Source organism: Lygodium microphyllum, chromosome 6 (genome assembly GCF_053477565.2).
Source record: "Lygodium microphyllum isolate KBCC chromosome 6, Lygodium_microphyllum_v1.1.10, whole genome shotgun sequence".
Taxonomy (NCBI): Eukaryota; Viridiplantae; Streptophyta; class Polypodiopsida; order Schizaeales; family Lygodiaceae; genus Lygodium; species Lygodium microphyllum.
This window is the reverse complement of record NC_141140.1, coordinates 74,398,629-74,422,896: the sequence shown is the minus strand read 5'-3', so window position 1 is coordinate 74,422,896 and position 24,268 is coordinate 74,398,629. Positions and strand designations below refer to the sequence as shown.

Below are 24,268 nucleotides of genomic sequence, written 5' to 3'. Positions count from 1 at the left end.
TCAAGCAGCCCGAACAGAGGAGAAATCAGCTACACTGCTGTCTTTTGAAAGAAACGGCCTGTAGATGCTCTGCAATCACCAGATGAGTCACGAACAATACCAGAAAGCTTGTGTTTTCAGGTCTCTATGTTGTGAAGATCTCTCACCATCAAGTTGGAGCAATCATCCAATCTTGAATGGCTGCAAACGCAAACCTGCAAAATCACAACAAACAGGGCACCGTCCCGTAGCAACTGCATTTAATGCAGTCAGCCAGCCTGAATGCTGCCACCACGATGCTCCTGCCCCTACCAGTGTGAATGCAGCCTAAACATTGGCACAAACTGAAATGCACTGCACTGGATCACTATCACTGTAAACATGCAAAAAGCAAAATGCAAGGTTGGAACCTGAAATAAAGGGACTGTTAGAGCCCCAATCTCTCCGTCAGACTCTGGCGGGGCTCACATCTAGGAGATGACTAGCATAAAATATAGGAAATGCTAACATAAAGGACCATAATAACATTGTTCAATGGTTGCTAGACCACCACCACCACCAAACTATTTGATATATTTGAAGATATATTAAGTTCTGATGGAAAGCCAAAAAAGTGCCAGAAACAGTCCTAGGAGAGGTTTTTAACAAGATAAGAATCTTATACCAAAGATCTAGTTAAACTAGAAACACTACTATTATTCAGCATTCAACTGTTCCACATACCGAACAGGAAACTAAGAAAGAATATTTGTAATGAAACCAACAACAAACATCATCATTGTGGATATACGTGAGAACTACATTTGACTTAATAAATAGTACAATTATGAATCATGATGTATGACTACATCAAGCACAAAATAGAAATGATACCATGATAAGTTATATTAGAAAGAATGTTTCCACTTGAATCCTAATCCTAATAATAATGCATACAATGGGCTTTAGAGCATGCATCACATGTACTTCGTTACACCATCCGTACTCAGATCATTAGTGCCCAAGACCGATTGCAAATCAATATTCAATGCAAATCCATCAAGTATTAAAGAACCATTGGGCCCATTACAAACACACAAAATGGACAATCAATCGGTACAGTAACCTTACAATTTGATACATCACAAAACCTTGGAGAAAGTCCCAAACTTCTATTATCAGCAAGGTATGCAAATGATCAATCCTACATTTAATTGCAAAGTTGCATTTTCGTTACAGGCGTATCATCTGGGCCCATGCAGCATGCACTGAGCTTGTTGTCAATTGTCAACAAGATCTCGCGTTAAACAAAAAATATAAAGAGACCAATCTGCAGTACAGTACACAGAGCCTCCATCTCTACCTGGGCATATAAAACTTCCGAACATCCTCACTTTTTCTTTTGAAAAACAGATCCTTTTGACTTCTTGGAAGAAATTGCTACATCTGTTGGTGCTTTGATCAATGACAATCGAGCACCTTCTTTGCCAGCAATAGTTGCAGCTTTCACTTCATTGGCTTGATCGATGAACTTTTGTACTTCCTGTCCAAATAAAGTTAGTTGCAGCTCTGTCATCATTAGGTTACTTCAATCCAAAAATTTGTAACAAATACAGCTGTAAAAGGCATAATGTGTGTAGTCACTTAAATATCCCAGTAAAAGATGTCCACTAATTCCACATTGCAACCAAAAAGAGAACAAAACATATCAAATTCTGCTAATGACACAACTGAATTTATGTTGCTGAAGAGCAGTGGAATTAATTGCTAACTGCTCTTGTCCCTGGCCCAAAATGATGTGAAATGAACCTGGTATTAAAATACTGTAGTCTATTAGAGTAAGTGTAAAGGGCTATATCAAAGAGCTATAGTCTATTGGAGTAGGTGTCAAGTGCATTATAAATCTCCTTACCTCTCATACCATTCGTTGTCTAATTCAATCTTGCAAATATCTCACTTACACTCTCCAATCTCCCTTGTGCCTTTTCACCATCTCCTCTCCTCCTGATCTGTCTCTCCTCCCTTACTTCAGCTTTTTCCCTTTCTAAGAACCAAATCCATCTTCTCATCAAACATATTACTCTTTGTAAGTGTGTGCACACACATACATGTGTTGTGCAAGATTCCCTTTGCCTTCCTCCCTCAAAAGTTCTTGCTATCTCTAAGGTTGTAGCCTCTAGGTACACCCACAATAGATGATGTGGTATCCCCTTAAAGATGTCAGAAGTGCATGCAGCCATGGAAGCATGATAGAATGCTGAAATAAACTAGTGAACACAAGACAAAAGAGAAATGAAAGAGAAAACACATGAACACTACAAAGGAGAACTCAAAGATGTACTCGAGAAATGGAATATCCATATACCAAACACGAGACAATCATGTACAGCAATGAGTCATTGATTGAGTGGGCACTGGCATTGGCACTCTCACCGGCTCCTCTCTCCACAAGGCATACACTAGATCTGCAAGTGATGAATGATAGAGTGTGGAGGAGGAGCCTAAACAAATAGACCAAAAGAATCCCAAAAATGGCATCAAGTCAGCCAGCATTTAATGCTCTTTGGCCAACATAAAATGCCAAAATAAGCACCATAATGAACATTAAAATGTCCAATAATGCCTAGCACATCCCAAACTTGCACATGAGCTAACGAAACTATTAACATCCTCTCTCAAATCATGGGTGATTGGATACAATACAATGTGTAACCAGCCTTCCTCCTCAGATAGGGTGGTAAATAACCAGATTAAGCACTATTTACAGCAATTAACAAATTCACAAAACTTAAATACACACTTTACCATATAATCTTGGACATCGGACACCCTGTTGGCCCCAAAACTGTCACCCTTTTCGGTATTTATTTAACTTAATTGAAGAAGAAGTTGATATACAATAGGATTCTCCCAAATCCTTTCGATATTCCAACTCTCCTTGCTATTCAAAATAACCATAAAGTCTTCAATCTGATTTGCACCTTCATTCAAGCAATCAGTTGGCCTGCACCTACTTTGATGGAGGTGGAAAATGACCCAAATTCAATTATTTGCTGGAGCCTGGTCCCTCCACTTGAATAGGCTAAAAACAACTTCAACCCTGTTGAATCCAAGTCTTGGAGCTTCCAATTTCACGCTCGCTTCGCAAGGAAGCTCCTAAACCCTAATTTTTGCTTGCAGATTAGGGTTTACAGCAGAGATATCTGAAATTTCTTAGCATCTAGTGATCTCAATGCTGCAATCTTCGAAGCAAGGCTACAAAAAGGCTGGGAGATGAGAGAGAATGCTGAGAGAGAAAATTTGGACTTTCTTCGCAAAGAACTAAAGAAAATCTGTCATTTACTGCCGCTGCCCTATCTCAACAGCTTGTAGATACAAAGAATTGAAGAAAATATGTCATTTACTGTTGCTGCCCTATCCCAACAACATGTAGATATTGTCACCTGCTGTTGATTGGTCTTCTCCTGCCCCTGGCTACCTCAGAAGGTCCTCCAATGGCTGCAAATCAAACCAGTAACATCTCCAACCTCTCTCTTGCAATCTAAATACACCAAAAATACCTCTCTTCAACCTCTAAAGACGTTTTCAATCTTGCATTGGCATTTTTTATTAGTGGCAACCTTCCCAAATGTTTTTTCTAGCATTATCTATAATTAAATATTAATTTTCAGTCTTTAAATACTGAAAATTTAATCTAATAATTATTTGGGTGTTCTTAAAATTAATCTAACGTACCAATAATTAAATTGGCTAGGCAACTTCCATTCCCGAGTGTCTCTGGCATCATCTTTGACCATCAGATTGGCGTTAGGTGCCATTAAATGCCACTTCTCTAGTGTCACTAATTGACACTTATGGCCAAATGAATGACCTCGACCAATAACTAACACGGCCAAATGAATGACCTAGACCAATAACTAGCACGAGATACCACCAAGTACCTCTACAGCATAACTTACAGTAACTTTGGCCCTTGGCATCCCGTGATTTCATCGGGTCCTAGGCTCATAAATTTACTCTAACCCTAGTTACACCTCACATGTGCAACATTTACTTAATCATGTGATTAAAAATTCATTCACATGTTCACTTAGGTTTCAAAAATACATATCCTCATGACAATCCTCCCTCTTAAAATCCTTGCAATTGTTCTTGATTGCACTGTCAAATGCATCAAAAGCAAAATAGTGGACTAGAATTTTCACAAGGCATCGTATTTAACAAATCATTGTGCACTGCTTCCTCAACCATTCCATATGCCCAACACATACTGAAAATTATCAGTCAATTATAACACACCATAAGACTCGCAAAGAATCTTTTAAAAACCATTGCCAAATTATCATGTGACATGTCTTCTTCTCATGAGCTCAACTCATCTGGCAAAACCAAACCATAACATAGCATAACCAAGCATAAACCATGGCTAAAACATCAATGACATCATAACATATATTATTGTCCATGCAACCAAATGTAAACCATTGAAAACTGAGCATAATCCGACCATAAACTAATCACTTCCTAATCTGAGAATTGATCACAAACTGCTACAAATGTGACCCCTAACTGATCACAAACTCATTGCATAAGCGAACTAGCAATCAATGCAAAACCAATCTTAAAAAGTGTCCATTAATGGTTCTCAAGCTGATCAAAAACTAACCTGAAACTGATCACAATTTGTCTCAAAATTGAGGTAAAATTCATGACAAATTGATCATAAGTTAATGTAAAAGTATAGTTTCAGTGCCCAGGTGAAAGTCATACTCATCTTCATACACCTCACAGTGATTAGTACACTAAGTAGTGGCCTCATGACAAACATATTGTCAATACAGTACCTTGGATGCATGCTAAATACATCCAAGATCCACTACATACGAGAGCTGTCCATAACTGGAAGAGTGGAAGTGCTATCTCCAACCTTGAGCATCATACAATACTCTGAACCCTTACTCTACTGAATATGATGGAGCCCGAACTAAAGTCTACTCTAACTAAAAGGCATCTAGCTAAAGTTGCAACAATTGAGGATGGCCTGCCAAGTCATCCTCTTCCATCCTTTTGGCATCCATTGGTGAATCATTTTGAAATTTCACCAAGTATCTCCTGGAAACTTTACCTTTGACATTTCTTTCCTTATATGTCAAAATCTGCTCAGGTACCAAAATCTCATCCAACTCCTCAACCTTAGGCTAAATTTCAACAAACATATCCTCTGACACATCACCATGAAAAGGCCTCAACAGACTGATATGAAAGACATTGTGTATCCGCCAATGTGGAGATAATTTCAACTTATATGCCACATCGCTCATCTTCTCCAACACCTAGAAGGACCCATAGTATCTCATACTCAACTTCGAATACAATTTTTCTCTTCCTTTTATCTTTTTCAGTCTTGCCTTTTCAGAATGCAACAATACATAATCACTCTCTACAAACTGCAAAGCACGTCTGTGATAATCAGCTATCCTCTTTTGCTTTTCTTGTGATCTCTAAAGTGCATATTTTATATTTGCATAGGCTACATCCAAGTTTTCCACATAACGATCAACCTTAAAGATCTTATCCTTAGTTTGCAGAATAGGTGGTATCTTCTTACCACCCTCAACCACCTCAAATGGAGCTTTGCCCGTAGAACTATGCACTGTGTTGTTGGAAGCAAACTCAACCAAGGGCAAATACTGCTCCCACTATGTCTTGTAGTCTAAAACATAACACCTCAAAAGATCTAACAATGTGGAATTTGCTTCCTCAGGCTGCCCATCTGTCTATGCATGGAAGAATCAGGAGAATTTCAGCGTGGTACCCATATTCTCAAACAACCCCTTCCAAAATAAACTAGTCATCTGGAGGTTTCAATCACTAATGATCGACTCTAGCATACCATGATACTTAGAGATGTGTTGTAAAAAGAATCGTGCCATATGATCAACCTTTATTTTCTTCCTCACTGGAATGAAATAGACTCGTTTGCTAAGTCTACAAATGATAGTCTATATCCCATCATTCCCTGTAGGTGTCTTAAGAAGCTCAAAAATAAAGTCCATTGCAATGCTCTGTCAAGGCCTATCTAGAATAGGCAAGGGCTGCAACATATCTAGCATCTTTTGCCTATCATACTGTACTTTCTGACATACGATGCATGTCTTAACAAATTGTTCTACATCATGCCTCAAAGCTGGCCAATAAAAGAAATTCTTCATAGCCTTGACTATGGCACCCTGCATACGGAGAAGCATGACTTTCAATGATAACTCTAGGCCTTAACTGCTTTGTGACACACAATCATCTATGCATCATTAGAAATCTATCTCTTAGCACAAAGTGTCCATGCCTTTGGCCATTGCAAGGATAATCATAAGCATTAGTAAAGTTCGAATCAACAACATATTGCTCTTACATGGCATCCAACTCAGTGCGATAAACCATGCTAACGACTGAAATTTGTGACTTATGTGATAGTGCATTAGCCACAACTTTCTTTTTACCATCAATATGTATAATTTGAAAATGAAACATATAGAGAAAATTTATCCATCTCAAATGCTTCTCTAACAACTTTGTCCGCGTCAGAAACTACCTAAAAGTTTGATGGCCTGTCTGCACTATAATAGCAGTCCTCAACAAATAATATTTCCACGTAGACAATGCATGAATTACAGCCAAAAGCACTTTTTCATAGACTTGCAAATTCTTTTCTGCACCGTGGAGAATTCGGCTCTCATAAGCCACAACTCGGCCGTCCTACATATGAACAACCCCAATGCTGTTACCACATGCATCACATTGAACTATGAATGACTTCCTTAGATCAAGCAATAGAAGCATAGCATCTGAAGTCATCTTTTCCTTCAACTTTTCAAATGCTGAAATTTCCACTATTGTCTATCTAAATGACACATCTTTCTTCTGCAAGGCATGCAATGGAGATGCAAATTCAGCAAACCCGCGTACATACTTTTGATAGTAAGAACATAAACCCAAGAAGCTGTGGATCTCATACACATTCCCTTTCAAGAAAGTGGTTGCCTTTCAAATCTTCGAGGACATCGTAAAGTTTCCCTTTGAATAGGTTGTATCAAACTATTAAATGAAAGTCAAAGCTCTCAAGTTTCAGCTTATCTTGTGCACCACTGAAGAACTCAAATTTTACTATTTTTCCACCCTCATCATAGTCTATTGCTGCCCCTTTGGGTGTCAAGTTGTCATACACTTGCTGCTGCAAAAAGGGTGCATTTGCTGAATATACATCAAAATCAACACCGAACGGAGCATTTACATGACCAACATTCATTCTTGAGCCCCATAAGCATTCGGGGATGCAAATGCAATACCAAACATGCTACTTTGTACCCCAAGCATCAAGCCAATGTTGCCATACATAGAGTTTTGCATATTTCCAGTCATTCCCGAATACATTGGGCCTTGCACACCATGCATTGGTTGCTACATACCATAGGGATTTGTGCCATACATTCCCGTATGCGGTCCTTGTCCGACCGTCGCATGAAAAATCGTGCTTCTACCAAAATATCCTAGCTGCCCCATCATAGCATACATGCTCAGCTGTACAAAATTCATTAGATTGGCACTTCCGTGATGGCCTTGCATTTGCATTCCTTGCCCTATAGATACCAACTATTTTACTTCATTAGCATCTTTGGGAGCTTCAAATGAAGGGTTTGGCATTATCTTCGGTGCATCTTGATGTCCCAAAGGTGTAAGACGTCTTCTTCTTCTTGCCTTTAATGTCCTTCTTTGGAGTATTCAAAAAATCGAGTAAATTGAGGATCCTTTGCCAATTCAACAAAGAGATTTGATATTGTCCTCATCCAATTCTTGAATTGGTCATCAAATTTCTCTTCACTTTGCTGATCATCAACCTCCTTATGCCTTGAAGGCCGTGCATCTTGCCCAATAGCAACGTTTTCATCTTGTCCATGGTCTAAGCCTTGTCCAATGTCAAGCATTGCATTTCCGTCATTCCCATGTGAATGTTCATATTGAGAGGCATCATCAATGCTTGAGTCCATCTCACTCTATGAAGACATATTGCTGTAATTTCTCAACTGAGAGAGAAAATCAGCACTAGCACAAAGCTTTGACTTGCAATCAAGTGCCTTAGGCCCACCAAATTAAGGGATTGAGTGGTATCCTGGGAATGGAACCATGTAACCAGCCTTTCTCCTCAAATAGGGTGAGGAATAACGTCATTAAGCACTATTTACAGCAATTAACAAATTCACAAAACTGAAAAGTACACTTTACCATATAATCTTGGACATCGGACACCCTGTTAGCCCCAAAACTTGCGCCCCTTTCGATATTTATTTAACTTAATCGAAGAAGAAGTTGATATACAATGGGATTCTCCCAATCCCATTCGGTATTCCAACTCCCCTTGCTATTCAAAATGACTTGCAACATGATTTGCCCCTTGATTCGAGCAATCAATTGGCCTTCACCTACTTTGATGGAGATGAAAAATGCCCCATTCAATTATTTGCTGGTCTCTCCACTTGAATAGGCTAAAAACAACTTCAATCCTATTGAATCGAAGTCTTGGAGCTTCCAATTTCTAGCACACTTCGCGAGGCTACTGCTAAACCCTAATTTTTGCTTGCATATTAGGATTTACAACAAAGAAATCTGAAATTTCTCAGTCTTTCGTAATCTCAATGCGGCAATCTTCGAAGCAAGGCTGTAGAAAGGCTGGGAGATGAGAGAGAATGCTAAGCAGAGAGAAAATTCAGACTTTCTTCGCAAAGAACTCAAGAAAATCTATCATTTACTGTTACTGCCCTATCTCAACAGCTTGTAGATGCAAAGAACTGAAGAAAATTAGTTATTTACTACTGCTGCCCTGTCTCAATAGCCTGTAGATGCTGTCACCTGTTGTCGATTAGTCTTCTCCTGTCCTTAGCTGTCTCAAAAGGTCCTCCAATGGCTGCAAATCAGACTAGCAACATCTCCTCCCCCTTCTCTTGCAAACTGAATACACTAAAAAAGAATCAAGTTATCCAAAATAAAATGCCAAAATAAGGACCATAATGTATAGGCCACTACCTCAATGGAAAACTGATTTGCATTTCAAGAGCTACCGCACGAGATCCAAAGGTAGAGACTATAAGGTCTTAGGAGAGATAAAGCAATCAAGGCCATGATAAACAAACTTCCAACAAGATGATGGACACATACAAGCACTTCTTAGACCTGGGCTGATTTCTTCTCCAAAGAAAACATCCTTCTAGCAACTGTTATAAGATCCGGGATACATGCTCGACCTTATTATATACTTAAAAGATATATGGTGAATATTATGTTGGTGCAGAGAGAGAACAGATGAGAGAAAAGAAAGATGTAGAGACAAAGAGAGAGAGATAGAGAGATTCACAACACACTAGGGACTGGAAGATGGATCAGTTCCCCTCCTTTTGAAGTTATATTATTGACAAGGAGCAAGCTCCTCCGTTACACATAAATCAATTCTTAACTTGTAGATCTTGGGAACAAGATTGTGGTTCCTTGCACGGTATACAACCGGCTAACACTTGCATAACTAGGAAATTGACACCTTTTGATCCTTCTTGAATCTCTCCTTCTCTTCTACAAAATATGTATAGTGATCTCCTCTTGGAGCTTGATTTCACCAAAGCTTCCACGGCACTTGCACAACTCGAGGGTTAGCGAGCTTGAACTTACACAAATCCTTGCACGATATACAACCGGCGAGCACTTGCATAACTTGAAAGTTAGCTCCTTTGATCTTGATTTCTCTTATTCTCTCCTACATAATATTTGTAAGATTCTCTTCTTGATACTTGATTTCAGCAAAGCTTCCGCAGCACTTTGTGAGACTCAAACTGCCTTCTCTCCTCCTCTTGCATACATACAAATTGATACTTCCTTCACCTCCTCCACACCCAAGAAGAGCCTCCCTTTTATAGGCTCCAAGAGCTTCTCTTCTTAAAGAGAGACTTGAGTGCCAAGATTGAAAAGGTTGATCTTTATGCAAGATGTGGCTTTTCCAGGACCTACTCTCCAACACCAATTTTGAAATCTCTCTCTATGCATTGCTCGAATGGAAAAACGTCCAACACAAAAATTGTAGATCTCACCATTTCTGATAATCCGCATGGGCCGTTTTTAAAGATCGGCTTTCTATCACAAGATATTTTAAAAATTGGATTCACCATATCTATTTTTTAAAAAGCAACTTTTTAAACTCTTATTATCTTATGGTCCATGCAATCACCTTGAGCCATAGATAAGGAGAGTTCATTAGATTACCTTGGGCCTTAAGCTTAAGATTGACTTCCACGTAAAAGCTTGTGTCATCTTAAACCTTAAAAAGAGAAAATCACATCTCTCCTCACTTCTAGAGGATCTCGTCTCTCATCTTTCTTAGTGAGAGAATTACCTCTCTTGTCTTTCTTAGTGAAAAAATTACTTCTCTCCTTAATTCATTAAGAGAGAGAAGACCTTAAACCTTGACTTGTAAGGGAGAGGATGACCCCAAATGAATGCAATGCTCATTACACACAAGTAAACGTTCCCAAGCGTCCCTGGATGCACACATAAATGCATATACACAATACTAATGCACTTTCTTTTCTTAGAACTCAATCCATTTTCATTTATGTATTGGTTCTTGTGTACACTCTTACACTTGGCAAACACTTCCTTCCCCCTTCATAACTTGCACTGCATGTACCAGATATCCCTGTCACAATGCTCTAATCACCCCATTAAGTGATGCATTAGAAATATTGGTCTCTAAATGGTCTCATAGCCATGCTAGATCATCATCAACACTTAAAGAAAAGTGAGCCATTAATTTATAGAACTTAAATTTACTAAATAGAGAATGTGTAATAACCAATCAATTTAGTGACACCCCTCTAGCTTCTAAACTGTTGACCTCAGCTATAGAGGGGATACATAGTCCTTAAGAAAATCCGCAAAGTCCAGTAGTTCTCACTTAGTCATAAACTGAGTGTCCAATGGAGATAATTCTTAAACTTAACCAGATACTTCCGTAATATCTTTCTTGACCTTAGAGTATTATTTTGATGGTGTAAAATTCTTTCAGGCACAAGAAACTCTTCTATTTCTTCTATGTCAAGTAAATCTTCCTTGATTGGTTCCATTGGAGATTCTCCAATATAGGGACGTAACAAACTTATATGGAAAGCATTATGAATGTTCCAATGACTTGGTACGATCCAAGCAAAAAGTCACATCGTTTATCTTATCTGTGATCTTAAAAGGGCCATAATGGCAATTAGAAAGCTTAACCACTTTACCCTTTTGACATTTTTGCTTCTTCAAGCGAGCCTTCTCAAACTTAAGAAAAATATATTGTCCCGACTTGAGATCTAACTTACGATGATGCTTATCAGCTTGGCGTTTATGCTTCTCTTGTGTCCTTTGGATAGCAGCTTTTACTTGAGTGAAAGCTGTATCAATATCTCTAACAAACTCAGATGCTGCAAAGATCTTATCTTCGTAAGAAGAATGGGTGGCAAATGAGGCTTAACATGGATGATCTCAAAGGGTGCCTTACCAATACTAGAGTGCACCATATTATTGTATGCAAACTCTACTAAAGGCAAATACTTTTCCCATTCTCTTTGATTATCAAAGACATAGGATTTCAAAAGATCCAGAACAGTAGAATTAGCACTTTCACTCTGCTTATCTGTTTAAGAAAGATAAAATGATGGAAACTTTAACCGAGTCCCGAGGTTCTCGAAGAGAGCTTGCCAAAAGAGATTGGTCGTACGGGAATCTCGATCACTTAAAATGGACTTAGGCATACCATGATACTTGAAATTATGAGCAATGAATAGCTTAGCTATATAATCGGCTTTGATTGTCTTTCGCACAAGTATAAAATGTGCTTGCTTACTGAATCTATCAATGATAGTCTAGATTGCATCGTTGCCTGCTTGTGTGCGAGGAAGCTCCGTGATAAAGTCCATGGCTATACTTTCCCAAGGCTCATTGGAAATAGTTAATGGCTTCAGTAGACCAAGTGGTTTATGCTTGTCATGCTTTACTTTTTGGCATATCTCGCACTCGCGGACATATCTTTCAATATCAACTCTAAGAGTGGACCAAAAGAAATATCTTTCCAATGCTTGAGTAGTGGGTAGAATACCCCTATGTCCAACATATGGAGATCCATTACCTTGTGTTGCAATGGTAATGCTACACAAATTGCTTGATGATGATACAAATAACCATCTTGAATCAAGTAAGGTGTAATCGACTAACCTGAGTTAAGTTGATCCCATATGGTTGAGAAGTCGAAATCAATTGCATACATTTTGGGTAAATCCATGAACTCGTTATGGTAAACAGTTATGATTGCATTCACTAGAGGTCACCGTGATAGAGCATTTGCTACCACATTCTTAGTTCCAAATGTGTCAAGGATTTGAAAGTGAAACATAGATAAGAAATTCGCCCAATGCATATGTTTCTCTGAGAGCTTCTTTTGAGTGAGGAAGTATCTTAGACTTTGGTGATATGTTTTAATAACAAAATCTGCACTAAGTAAATAGCATTTCCATACTTGAAGAGCATATACCACCGCCATAAGCTCTTTCTCATATACTGGAGCATGTAGCTCTTGATCCTTGAGGCATCGGCTCTCAAATGCTACTGCATGATGCTCTTGGTTAAGCACAGCTCCAATGCAATCCCCAAAAGCATCGCAATGAACTTCAAAAGGTTTTTGAAGATCCGAAACTATGAGAATTGGTTTTTGAGTCATGAGAAACTTAATTCTTTCAAAGGCTTGTAGTTGCCTTGATCCCCAATGAAAAGGCATTTGCTTCTTAGTAAGGTCATGTAGAGGAGATGCAGCATACGCAAAACCTTGTATGAACCTCCTGTAGTATGAACATAGGCCCAAGAAACTTCTAACTTCATGCACAAAAGTAGGTGTAGGCCTTTCAACAATGGCTCGAATCTTATCAAGATCCATTCTCACCAGATTGTGAGAAACAATTAGCATTGACCTGTAGTCTATACTTGCGAAGCTCTTGAAAAACAATAGATAGATGTTTTCTATACTCTTCTTCAAACCGTGAAAATATTAGAATGTCGTCAAAGAAGACACATGTGAACTTTGAGTGAGGTTTGAAAATTCTCTCCATCATTCGATTGAATGTGGCGGGTATATTAGTCAAACCAAATGGCATGACTAAGAACTCGTATAGTCCAAACATTGTATAAAAAGCTATCTTATGAACATCTTTAGGTGCTATCCGTATCTAGTGATAGCTGCTCATGAGATTAGTGCGACTAAAGATACTAGCCCCTTGCAACTTATCCAAGATATCATCTATCCTTGGGATAGGAAAATGATTCTTGATTGTGATCTTGTTCAAAGATTTGTAGTCTATGCACATACGGAAAGAACCGTCTTTCTTTTGAACAAGTAAGACTAGAGAGTAGTATGGAGAAGAGCTAGGTTGAACTAACCCTTTTTTCAACAATTCGTTTACTTGTTTTAGAATCTCCTCTTGCTAACTTGCACTTACTCAATAAGGCGGTTGGTTAGGTGGTGAACTGCCTGGGATAAGATCAATTGTATGATCTTTGGGACGCTTAGGAGGTAACTCTTCTGGAAGTGAATCACCAAAACAATCTTCATATTTTTTAACAAAATCATGTCTAGCTTGATCAATTGAAGAGAGGGGTTCTTTTAAAGTCTGAGACTTAGAAGCATTAATTGGTATTGTGTGTTCATTAGAGGCATCAAGTGCCCTTGAATCATTACCTTCTTTTGACTCTCTCACAAAATCATATACGCAAAAATAGCTTTCTTCATTTCTTTAGAAATGCTAACATGACTAACCATTGGTACAGACCGATCTCCAGCATCAACAACGCATACTATGTTCCGACCCTTGAATTTAAATGCAAGGGTCTTCTTAACAAAATCAGGAAGAGGTCTAATCTTGTAATGCCAAGGCATGCCCAAGATAACATCACAGCTACCAATGGGTGCAAGTAGAAAAGATTCTTGATCAAGGTTATCCCCAATTCTAAGATTCAACTTCCCCTGGATAGGAGTAGAATTGGTTGTAAGTCCTTCAGATGTTGAACCTAATCCAATTGGTGTTCCCAATCGATCCGATGGAATTTGTAGCCTTTCAACAGTATCTGCTGACACAAAATTATCCGTGGACCCTGGATCAAAGAGTATCAAAACTCGTTGATTGTTAAGTGTCCCCCAACCCTTTAAGAGTTAGTCTTTTCTTCTCATTTGAATGAGTGTTAGCTTGCACATCCGGAATAGAACTTGAGGATGGCAAAGGAGGATCTTTAATCGCATTTGCTTCTTCCTTTTGTGAGGACAATCAGGCTTCATATGCCCTAACTCACCACAAAGAAAGCACCTTCCTTCCTCTTTGTACTTTTGTATCTCAGAGGGTGAGAGATACTTGCGCTTCTTCTTGTTACCCTCTGGCTTTGAATATTGGTCATGGATAGAGGTAGGTCTTCTTCAATTAGTCCTGTCTCTTGGTTTATCATAGAGCTGCTCTTATCTAGCTCTATAAGAACTCATCTTCAACCTTTGAGATATACGAGGTGTATGCAAACTTTCAGCTATGATGGTAGACTCCATCATGCGAGATAAGGTTTCATGTGGATACACCTTCATGGTTCTACGTGAATGAGAGAGTAGGCTAACTTCAAACTTCCTTTTCTTCTCTTCATCGTTGATTTCCATGAAAGGAGTAACCTTGAGAAGAGTAGACCAAAACTTATCCACATAACTAGTGACCTTCTCATGCTCTTCCTGGCCTAGCTAATCCCAGTCCTTGACATCATTCTCAAAATCACGAGGTAAGAACTGAGCATAAAACTTCTTCTTGAACTTTTCCCAAGCCGTAGATTTCTTTCCCTCCAAAATGAGAGTCAACTACCAATTGCTAGCGATGTCTTTCAAGTGCATGCCTACATACTTAAGCTTGGACTTTTCTGAGAAATTACCATCAGAAAAAGTAACTTCAAATTACCTGACAAAGGCTAATGCCTTAGCAAGATCTCTCTTACCGAAGTAAGAGTCAAACTTTATATGCTTATCCCCAAACTTGAAAGTCTTAGTTTTCTTAAGCTTGCTCCTCTTATGGTCCCTCTTTGTCCGTTTGCGGATTGCACGAGACTTTGAACCAAGAGAGTAGAAACTCGAAGACAATAAGGAGAAGGAGGAACTTGAGTAATCAGGGTAGTACCTGGTTGCTGAGGAAGATGACTTCCTCCTTATCCACCTCACTCGAGGAGAGATCTTTTTACTGTTCTTGACCTGAAAGTCCTTCCTTCTAGGAAGCTTCTCATCAATTGAATGCTTTGCATCTTCACCATCAATTGGTACAATGGTGTTTCCTCCAGTATCACCATGTTTTGGAGGATCTGGTCCTTCATAAGTAGCTTCTTCCCTTGCCCTTAAGCTGTCAATCAATTGACATACTTCGAGAATCTCCAACAAGCTACGATACTCTATCAATTGAGCTTGTAATTGCTCACTTGTAAGCACTTCATCAATTGCCATCTTTACCTTCTTCTTGCAAGGATCGCCTTTACTTTGAGAAACGCAAAGAGACTTGCTCTGATACCACTATTATAAGATCTGAGATACACGCTCGACCTTTATGCTTAAAAGATATATGGTAAATATTATGCTAGCACAGAGAGAACAGATGAGAGAGAGAAAGATGTAGAGAGAGAGAGAGAGATAGAGAGATTGACAACACACTAGGGACTAGAAGATGGGCCAGTCCCCCCCTTGTGGAGTTATATTATTGACAAGGAGCAAGCTCCTCTGTTACACATAAGCCAGTTCTTAACTTGTAGATCTTAGAAACAAGATCACAGTTCCTTGCACGGTATACAACCGGCTAACACTTGCATAACTAGGAAGTTTGCACCTTTTGACCCTTCTTGAGTCTCTCCTTCTCTCCTACGAAATATGTGTAAGAATCTCCTCTTGAAGCTTGATTTCAACAAAGCTTCCGCAGCACTTGCATAACTCGAGGGTTGGCAAGCTTGAACTTACATAGATCCTTGTACGGTATACAACCGGCAAGCACTTGCATAACTTGAAAGTTAGCTCCTTTGATTTTGATTTCTCTTCTTCTCTCCTACAGAATATGTGTAAGGCTCTCTTCTTGGTGCTTGATTTCAGCAAAGCTTCCGCAGCACTTTGTTAGACTCGAACCGCCTTCTCTCCTCCTCTTGCATACATACAAAGTGATGCTTCCTTTACCTCCTCCACACCCAAGGAGAGCCTCCCTTTTATAGACTCCAAGAGCTTCTCTTCTTGGAGAGAGACTTGAGTGCCAAGATTGAAAAGGTTGATCTTCATGCAAGATGTGGCTTTTCCAGGACCTACTCTCCAACACCAATTTTGGAATCTCTCTCTATGCATTGCTCAAATGGAAAAATGTCCAACACAAAAGTTGTAGATCTCACCGTTTCTGATAACCCGCATGGGCCATTTTTAGAGATCGGCTTTCTATCACAAGATATTTTAAAAATTGGATTCACCATATCTATTTTTAAAAAAGCAACTTTTTAAACTCTTCTTATCTTATGATCCATGCAACCACCTTGAGCCATAGATAAGGGGAGTTCATTAGATTACCTTGGGCCTCAAGCTTAAGATTGACTTCCACATAAAAGCTTGTGTCATCTTAAACCTTAAAAAGAGAAAATCACATCTCTCCTCACTTCCAAAGGATCTCGTCTCTCATCTTTCTTAGTGAAAGAATTACCTTTCTTGTCTTTCTTAGTGAAAGAATTACTTCTCTCCTTAATTCATTAAGAGAGAAAAGACCTTAAACCTTGACTTATAAGGGAGAGCATGACCCCAAATGAATGCAATGCTCATTACACACAAGTAAACGTTCCCAAGCGTCCCTGGATGCACACATAAATGCATATACACAATGCTAATGCACTTTCTCTTCTTAGAACTCAATCCATTTTCATTTATGTGTAACTCCTTGGTTCTTGTGTACACTCTTACACTTGGCAAACACTTCCTTCCCCCTTCATAACTTGTACTACTTGTTCGAGATATCCCCATCACAGTGCTCTGATCACCCCATTAAGTGATACACTAGGAATACTGGTCTCTAAATGATCTCATGGCCATGCTAGATCATCATCAACACTTAAAGAAAAGTGAGTCATTAATTTATTGACATAAATTTACTAAATAGAGAATGTGTAATAAGCAATCAATTTAATGACAGCAATCATTGCGACTACCAAAGATAGGACATTTGTTTTTTATGATTGAGGAGGATGGTAGTCTCCAACAAGAGAACATTAACCAAGCATTATTCACTGGATGCTTAGATAAAGGATCAAGGTGCTACAGTGCACGTTGTAAGAGAAAGTAGCACATCCACCCAAACCCAATCACTTGTCTATTATATGGAAAATGATAATGGGCCTATCAAAAGACACCTCTATTGATATTACAATGGAATCCAACAGAGTGCATGTGAAGACACGTGGCCTTCTTTGGCTACACTACTAGGCTAGGGAGAAGGATTTAGATGAAGAAGGTCAAAGCATAGCCACCAACCACCTCCTACTAGCAAGGAGAAAACATCTTAGATCAGTTTTTATCTGAACCTTGGGTCTACACAACAACTTCAAGCCTAGAAGGATATCCCTCTTCATATGGTTATTAGCTCGTATGAACTTAACGGTTCACACTTGGCTTGGATACAGCAGAGACCTAGTGGCATACACAAGATGTGGTTAGCCAAATAAGACATAGAGATATTGCCTATGGGATTGTACTACAGCTCGAGAGGTATGGAGGAGAGCCCTCAAGATGATATTCCATGGCACAGCAAAGACCATGGTGGGGTATTGTAGCTTGGAGCACAAACAATGGCCTAACATGTGTCTCTGGGGATGTTCAAGGGAACCCTTTCTTTTCTCATCACACTTGAGAGCATTTGAGCAAGATCCCCATCCAAAATACTTGTAGGCATAATGAACTCGAAGCCACTTCCACAAATAGAAGGCATAAAGTTCAAGGGAGCCCATTCTTTTCTCGTCACACTTGAGAGCATTTGAGCAAGATCCCCATCCTAAAATACTTGTAGGCATAATGGACTCAATGCCACTCCCACAAATAGAAGGTGATTGCCAACATCATTGCCTAGTACATTTGAACCACAAGGTGTAGTCGTATTATATACATTCTAGATGTATCCACTACAAAGACTCTTTCAAGGATTTGGACAAAGATCATCCATACTCTCCATAAGGGTAGTTTTGAGAGGAGGCGGAGCAAGAGGAGATAAGCTTTCTTGTAGACCTAGGACTCATGCACTTTTTTCCACGCTATACCTTAGACAGTCTAGCATTACAACACACCAAATTGATTGTTCACACGATCATTGTACTTGTGATGTACTTAGCTACTCATTATAGATTTTCTTGTATTTTCCACTTTACCTTAGGAGGTGTTCCTTCAAGGTACTATTAATAGCATGTCTTTTCTCCCCAAAAAAACAAACCAAAAAAAAACACAATGTCTTCAAATCATCTTTGACTGTTGGAATTCACCCATCAATACTTCAAAGGAGCAACATTCGCTCACCAACCACTTTATGCATAGCCCTCAATAGAAGGGTCAATTGATTGAATAAACCTCTCCATAAAATAAGGATAAATGGCATGTTTCAAGTTTCTGTCGTTCAAGGAGCATCCAATGACATAGCACATTTTATGTTTCACCATCAACCTTCATGTCTCCATAAATTATGGGACCTTAGGCATCATAATAATCTGGTTTACTATGTTTCCAAAACCAAAATGAATCCAGCATTGCAAGCTCTCCTCGTAATAAGGTATCTAATGTCTCCAGCTAGCTTTGTCATGGTTGCCGCAAGTCGGCAGAACTGATTAAATATTTTATAGACAGCAATACAAGTCTCCAGCAAAATCCCTGAGTACTTACAGGCAAGTCCATATGGATAAACGGCCAACAAAAGTTGCAACAATGATCATGATCAGACATAATGATGAGTAGTGAAAATATATTCTATGTTCAATAGAGGCAGAAAGTTTCCTTATGCTTACACATGACCGAAACTTTTCAGACATTCAGAGCTTCAAAATTACCAATATAGGTATCGTGCACCGACGGTGGCATAAACAGGAGCTTACACTAGCAAAAGCATATACTTTATCACTTCAGCTCGAATTTCAGTACGTTGGTTCCTTGAAAGCACCAAATCGAACAGATAGGAATGGAAGACAACATCTAGACAACCATTAAAGTAGAAAAATGCATGTGAAGATTCATAGAAAGGCGATTCAAATGCAGACTGACCTTGTTTATCTCCATTTCCTCGGTCTTGACGGAGGGTTTCTTGAACACTTTCCCTGAATGTCAGACAAGGGCTGCTCAGCCAAGCAATACAAGAAGGAAAATAAAAATAAAAGAAGAAAGAAAGAAAGAAAGACAAGGGAAGATGCAGAACAGACCCTTCCGGACGTGAATTTGCTTGCCATGGCGGTTGGCAGGAACGCCCTTCTTTTGCTGGCCTTTGAAGAGGTTGCCCTTTTGCGTCATGTGCTGCGAAGCTTGGCGCGCAACTTCGCAGGGTTAAGGGGAGAGACATTCTGGACCACGGCGCCGATATTTATACCTAGGCGACATTGCTGGCATCAAGTTTTTGTAGATACGTCAAACTTTCCCTTTATTTCAATCTTTCAACCAGCATTTGAAATAATTCCACTAGTTTCTCGAGTAAGAGTATGCGTTCAAAATCTTTGCCAAGAACCAAAAGTTCCAAACATACACAATTCATTTCTATCTAAATTGCTTCATTTCTCCTATTTTGGATTGTAAACTATCATTAGTGCGAAGGAAACGTGATTAATTTAAGCATGGTTTGGGTACTCAATTCTTGAGCATATTTTAAAACTCGTCGTGGGAAGATACTCTAAGGAATACATTAGCCTAGTACTGCTTGACCCATATTGGTGGATCTAAAAACACTTGATCAATTTTCCTTCACATGCATGGAACTTTTCTTAGACCATTGGACTTCGTGAGTATAAGTAGGTTAACTGATTCACTTATGTCTTTCTTTGAATTTTGGCACCCTTTGTTTTGTATTATTATTTTACAATCTATCAAATCTATACCAAACCTAACAAAATCCTATCTAGCAAGCTTTTAGAGAAACTTGAGAAGAAAAATTAAAATTATTTTAGAGTTTATTTTTTTAAGCTTTGAAAGTCCCACTTGCATGCTCGAGAAAGAGTAGTATGGTGCATTCAAACACACATAGTCTCTCTCTTTGTCCCAAGATAGCAACTTGATAGTCAACACATCTCTCCTACAAGTGGGTGCAATTCTCTCTCTCTCTCTCTCTCTCTCTCTCTCTCTCTCTCTCTCTCTCTCTCTCTCTCTCTCTCTCTCAACATGGTTATCTCATGTTTGCGGGAGAGAGAGAGAGAGAGAGAGAGAGAGAGAGAGAGAGAGAGAGAGAGAGAGAGAGAGAGAGAGCTTTGACACATAACTTGTGTCTCTCTCTCTCTCTCTCTCTCTCTCTCTCTCTCTCTCTCTCTCTCTCTCAACATGGTTATCTCATGTTTGCGGGCTCTTTCTCTTTCTCTTTGAGAACGTGGCAACTTTCTGAAGCAATCAACAATCATTTATACATGCACCTATGATCGTTTCGATGTGGAAGGTATAGCAGAAGGAGCATCGTTAGGAGAAGAATGATAGGCTACTGTGAATGTGATAGCCTTTCTTCTCTTATTGCCCTTTCTAATCCATCAAAGGTGGAAGGCTTGCAAATCTCTACAAGTTTATTTGGTTTGGCTCACAATTGGTGAAGACTCGAAGCTTAAGACATTGCTCCTTCCTAATGTTATCCACATCATGTAGGTGTTCAAAGTGTCACTAAGCCTAAGGACTCTCTATGTGCATTTTGGACTCTCCCCTCCCCCCACCCCCTTTGTGTGTGTGTGTGTGTGTGTGTGTGTGTGTGTGTGTGTGTGTGTGTGTGTGTGTGTGTGTGTGTGTGTGTGTGTGTGTGTGTGTGTGTGTGTGTGTGTGTGTGTGTGAGAGCAAGAGGGAGATATCAACAATGGTGATGAGGGTAAGGAAGTTGAGGACCTGGGTGGACACTCCATGAACCACTTGCATGGGTGGTGGGCTTGGTCTCGCGGTCTTGGTCCACCAACACAAGGTCAATGCACACATAATACCAATCCAATAGTGAGCTCATAGCTCCTAGTACATTGCACCAAGTAGTCCAACCCAATCCTCATAATTGGCTCACCTGTAAGAAACTTAACGAGAGAGGAAGAGAGAGAATGAATGAGTTGCACCCACCTGTAAGAGGATGTAGGTGAGGTATGACAAGGCCGATTGCTAAAAGGGAAGTAAGTTGGAGGTTGTGTCTTTGTGCACATTGCATACCAAGAACCCATGCAACATAATGTAAGAGTAATTGGGTGCAAACATAAAACTAGAGTACCCTATCTACATCCAATGCAAAATATGTTGAAGCATAACATAACTACAAGAACATTTAACATAAGAAGACAATTGCGGTACAAATAGCATATTGCTTCATTATTATCATGATAAGAAGATACATCATTTGATCCGCCAATCAACACGTATCAAGAGACATGACTTATGATTTTTCAAACCAATCTAACTACACTTGGGCCATCTAACATCTATCACCCAATACATGACACATACAATGGACTTGAACCCACTAGAGTTAGTTTTCTTCCTAGTTAATAGAATCAACCAAAGTGGGTCCATCCAAAGTGACCATCGCAATAATAGGAGCCACAAAAGCACAAATAAGAATAGAGCCAAGCCCAGGGGCTTGAGGATTCAATGGAGTAGGACCTAGAGCAAGAGTAGTTGGACAAACTCATGATGTTGCACGAACACATCCATCCAAACTTGGGCACAAGTTAAGAAACATTGTGAAAAACTAACTTAGAAGGATCAACTAGGAGCTCAATAAACCTACTTGCCTCATGAATAACCCCCTACAGTCGATTACGATCATTCTTTGCAGTGTCCATCAATTGGTCATGACCATCAATCTACTATAGAAGTTGATCCTATCACAACTCCATGGAAATGATATTGAGAAGGTGGTATCCAAACTCTACTTGGGCCTTAACCAAAGGGCCCTCCTGCTAAGATTGCCTCAACTACTCCTTAATGTTAGACTGGGAAAGGAACCTTCCTCGATCCCAAATGTCAACATGAATAAAAGGACTAAAGTCATTTTGCTAGACCTCTAACCTTTTCCCCATGGAGAACCCTCAAGAGCAGGTGCCAAGTGAGTAGAAGCAAGGGGCGAGAAGAGCCAAGGAAGTGATCTGCATACATGAAGGTAGCCAGTCCTACATCGACTTCGAGATGTGCTTTAACAAAAACAGTCTCAACCTTGAAGTCACCATGGTATCATAGAGCATCCTATTGAAGCAAGTTGACTCACTCCTTGAGCTATGCATTCTACTCATCCAACACTTGGCAATGGTCACGTAGCAATTCAAGAGCCGATTTTTGAAAACTACAACTAGAGGTGACCTCAAATACCTCAACCAGAATAAGTGGAACCAAAGGGGTATCATCATTGCTTAACACTAGTTCCTCCTTCAATAACTCCTTTTTCTTGGACTTATCCTCTAAGAAGAGATCTTGGGTGGAGCAACATAAGGGTGGAGGGACGAGGCTAAATGCAAAGACAACCCATATGAGATGCTAGACTCTCTAATAAAAAGGTCCATCCTTTAGCTCTAAAACAAAATCAACCAGATCCATAGCTACTACTAAGCCCACTAATTCATAAAGCAAGAGTTAAACCACCATTAGCCATCACTAAAGCCAAAGGAACTATTGGACCTATCAGGAGATTGTTGATGTGGCACTAGGACCAGACATCAAATTTGGGATCCTTGTCATCCACCAAGAGGGCAAGTAGTTGGGCGCACAAATCTTGAAGAGTGGCATGGAGCTATTGGGGTAGCTTTCTCCCACTTGTTGTGGTGTGAAGCTCTTGTAACAGGCAAGTTTGAAAATCTTGTAGCTATTCTAGCTAGATGAGAATGGAACCATCCTCATCCTCATGACTTGCCACCTAAGCCCGCAACATTGTTGCTTCTAGTAGTCATGCAGCTAGTCAATAGAGTCCAATTAAGCTTGCTGATAGACAAGAAGATACTGCTAGCACTCCCAAAGATTGCCCTACTAGCAGTAAACTTATTTCCAAGAGGTACATTCTTATACTTTCAATACAATCAAGCTATTGATGTACCTCTATCAACTCCTACTACATGGTTGCTTGACATGCTAGGCCTTCAAAGAGACATGCCAAGCAACATTGGCCTATACTCCACATCCTCTAGAAAAGTGACATAGGGGCCTTGAGAAGGAGTTAGAAGGGCCCAAGTCATGGTATCACAAGAAGTCAATATAGTATCAATGGTTGTATCAACAAATCAAATTAAAGCAACAATGAGAGATATCCCAAGACCACTTAGTTCCCTGACAAGTACTCTTCAATAGAGCCAACTAGGCCCTCAAATCCAACCGGCCCAAAGAGTTGGGTGTAGAGAGGAAGCACTAATTAGTTGAAATATACGTGAAAGTTGCATTGGAATACTTGTTTGTATGCCATATAGGAATTGCTTATTTTGACATTCCCATATTGAAGCCTTTTCCAATGAGCATATTGATGGTGGCACCTAACATTTCAAACCATTTTTTGCTTGTAAACGTGTCAAATTTTTTGATGGTATATCCTTCATCTATTGTAGTGGATGGGATAATTTGTAGGATTCCCTACCCCATATCTATGCTTGGGTTAATTCCAACAGAGACCATATATACTATATTGATTGCTTGGAATAGACTTAGCATGAGTAGTATGACTTACACGCATCCTCTATTTCATAGATCTAGAATAGGGGATCTATTATTGATTGCTTGGAATAGACTTGACATGAGCAATATAACATACATCAATCCTCTATTTCATAAATCTAGCCTAGGGGGTCTATTAGGGATGGACAAGTTGATTCTTGCTTACTTGGTATCAAGGGCCTTACTAGTATTTTTGGTTAAAGTATACTATAAGTGTCCCTCTTGAGTTGAGTCCAAATGATTATTTAAGATTAGATAATTCATAGGATCCCCTATCCTAGAACTCTGCTTTTCTGCAATACACTAGATGGGTGAGGATAATAGAAACAAGTATAG

At 39.4% G+C, this 24,268-nt stretch overlaps 1 protein-coding gene across 1 annotated transcript; it reads right to left on the bottom strand.

Moving 5' to 3' along the window:
• Window positions 1-1,110: 1,110 nt before the first annotated feature.
• On the bottom strand, window positions 1,111-19,673 carry LOC148034684 (uncharacterized). The gene is made up of 3 exons (XM_087679651.1): window positions 19,504-19,673; window positions 19,349-19,401; window positions 1,111-1,501 (listed from the first exon to the last, which is right to left on the bottom strand). The coding sequence occupies exons 1-3, from the start codon at window positions 19,589-19,591 to the stop codon at window positions 1,349-1,351; spliced, it is 294 nt and encodes a 97-aa protein (XP_087535777.1). The 5' UTR covers window positions 19,592-19,673; the 3' UTR covers window positions 1,111-1,348.
• Between the last annotated feature and the right edge of the window lie 4,595 nt (window positions 19,674-24,268).

Excerpts from the sequence above, each read along its gene's own strand:
- LOC148034684 (XM_087679651.1), bottom strand. The coding sequence starts at position 19,591 with ATGACGCAAAAGGGCAACCTCTTCAAAGGCCAGCAAAAGAAGGGCGTT. Across the intron at positions 19,402-19,503 it reads GCAAATTCACGTCCGGAAGG|GGAAAGTGTTCAAGAAACCC; the intron begins GTCTGTTCTGCA and ends TCTGACATTCAG. Across the intron at positions 1,502-19,348 it reads AGGAAATGGAGATAAACAAG|GAAGTACAAAAGTTCATCGA; the intron begins GTCAGTCTGCAT and ends TTATTTGGACAG.